Source organism: Cyprinodon variegatus, unplaced genomic scaffold (assembly GCF_000732505.1).
Source record: "Cyprinodon variegatus isolate N-32 unplaced genomic scaffold, C_variegatus-1.0 Scaffold33, whole genome shotgun sequence".
NCBI classification, from domain to species: domain Eukaryota; kingdom Metazoa; phylum Chordata; class Actinopteri; order Cyprinodontiformes; family Cyprinodontidae; genus Cyprinodon; species Cyprinodon variegatus.
The window spans coordinates 177,172-179,064 of NW_015150486.1; the positions used below are offsets into that span (position 1 = coordinate 177,172).

General features: G+C 37.0%; 1 protein-coding gene and 1 long non-coding RNA gene across 2 annotated transcripts in view; both read right to left on the reverse strand.

The window, feature by feature from the left end:
* Positions 1 to 504: 504 nt before the first annotated feature.
* The window catches only part of bace1 (beta-site APP-cleaving enzyme 1), a 27,994-nt gene continuing 26,605 nt past the window's right edge, over positions 505 to 1,893 (reverse strand). Inside the window, exon 8 of the mRNA XM_015402091.1 lies at positions 505 to 912. Within this exon, the coding sequence (XP_015257577.1) occupies positions 520 to 912 (393 nt within the window). The 3' untranslated portion in view covers positions 505 to 519. The remainder of the gene's footprint in view (positions 913 to 1,893) is intronic.
* The window catches only part of LOC107102722, a 3,689-nt gene continuing 3,577 nt past the window's right edge, over positions 1,782 to 1,893 (reverse strand). The window contains exon 2 of the long non-coding RNA XR_001482140.1: positions 1,782 to 1,867. This is a non-coding gene — a long non-coding RNA (uncharacterized LOC107102722). The remainder of the gene's footprint in view (positions 1,868 to 1,893) is intronic.

A 1,893-nucleotide genomic window follows, 5' to 3' on the forward strand; every position in this document is an offset into this window, starting at 1 on the left:
TTTTTTTTTTAATAAAGCATTTTAAATGTCATGATAATCACATTTAATGAATGTTAATGTCAATTAAGGCCTTAATTTAAAAATAATAATTTAATGACTTTTAATGATTTTTAATGACCCACGGAAACCCTGTGGAAATGTCTAAGTCTAAACAAAACAGCAGTATTCCTAACAGTTCATCTTCAGTGTGTTTTACTGGGATATTATGTTCTCAACTACAAAATGCGGATGAACGAAAGCCGATGTTGGTTTCAGTTTTTGTCACAATTCATGAAAGGGACAAAGTGTGTGTGTAGAAGTTAATGGTTTCCCATGGTGGGAAACCAAGACTGCACATCAGCATCCAATATTATCCCAATGAGAAACATGGTGGTGGCAGTGTCATGATGTGGGGGTGCTTCTCTTCTGCAGTGCCTGGGAAGCTGGTCAGAGGTAATGTTGAAGTCCAGATTCATCCAATCAAACTGAGCAATAATTCAACATTTTTGCTAACAGACGTGCTAAAAATGTCTGTTCAACCTAACAGTGACTGGGCTGATTAACAATGAATAATGTTGCAGACATTTTAGCCCCTAAATATGCAAAGCTTGAATAAACATACCCATTAAAAAAAGGCTTACCTTTTGGTAATGTGCTAATATTATATAACATTTGAGAAAAAACATGTCTAATGTTACATGAAAATGGAGGAACACGATAGCTTTCAGTCTCCTCCTCCCTCATCCTCTCTGTTCTTTCCAGCTCACCATGGCAGGTGCTGACGGCGAATCCGATGCGTTTCTTCTCTCGGTCGAATACGACGTAGAAGCCCTCCATGATGACGGCTCCCATCACTGTCCCGGTGCTGGACTGAGACACGGCAAACTTATAGCAGTCCTCCGAGGCGACATCCACCACTGGCCGCAGGTATTGCTGCAGAGCAGAAAAACAAAAAAAAAAGGACTGAAAAGAAATCAAATGTTGCTTCAGTGGCTGTGGGTTTCCGAAAAAGAACACCTGTGGTTTCTGTAGATCTAATCAATGGCCTCAAAATCCTTTGTGGTAAGGCAAGGTCAGTTTATTTATACAGCATATTTCAGTAGAAACACAGGTTCACCGTTGGTATAAAGGTAACGGTTAATGAAAGAGAAGAAAAATGAGTAATTAAATATGATCATAATATTAAAAAAGGTAAATGATCGATAAAAATAAAATGAAATGAAAGTTGTATATAAATACATTTCAATCATCAATGCACACATTCAGCGACACACAGGAGCTCTTTCAAGCTGGGCACCGTTTCATTCACAACACCTGTCCCATCAACCAGGAAGCAGAATCAAAACTACTTTAATATTCTCAGGGAAAAATTACTTTCATTACATTACTTTAGCTGTTAAAGAGTGACTATAGGACCAGTTTGATATGACACAATTTCATACAATACAGGTAAAAGCCAGTAAATTAAAATATTTTGAAAAACTTGATTTATTTCAGTAATTGCATTCAAAAGGTGTAACTTGTACATTATATTTATTCATTGCACACAGACTGATGCATTCAAATGTTTATTTCATTTAATTTTGATGATTTGAAGTGGCAACAAATGAAAATCCAAAATTCCATGTGTCACAAAATTAGAATATTACTTAAGGCTAATACAAATAAGGGATTTTTTAGAAATGTTGGCCAACTGAAAAGTATGAAAATGAAAAATATGAGCATGTACAATACTCAATACTTGGTTGGAGGTCCTTTTGCCTCAATTACTGCATTAATGCGGCGTGGTGATCCCTATCGCTTGACCACAGTTTTTCCTTCCCTTTGCCTCTCTATTAATGTGTTTGGACACAGAGCTCTGAGAACAGCCAGCCTCTTCAGCAATAACCTTTTGTGTCTTTCCCTCCGTGTGCA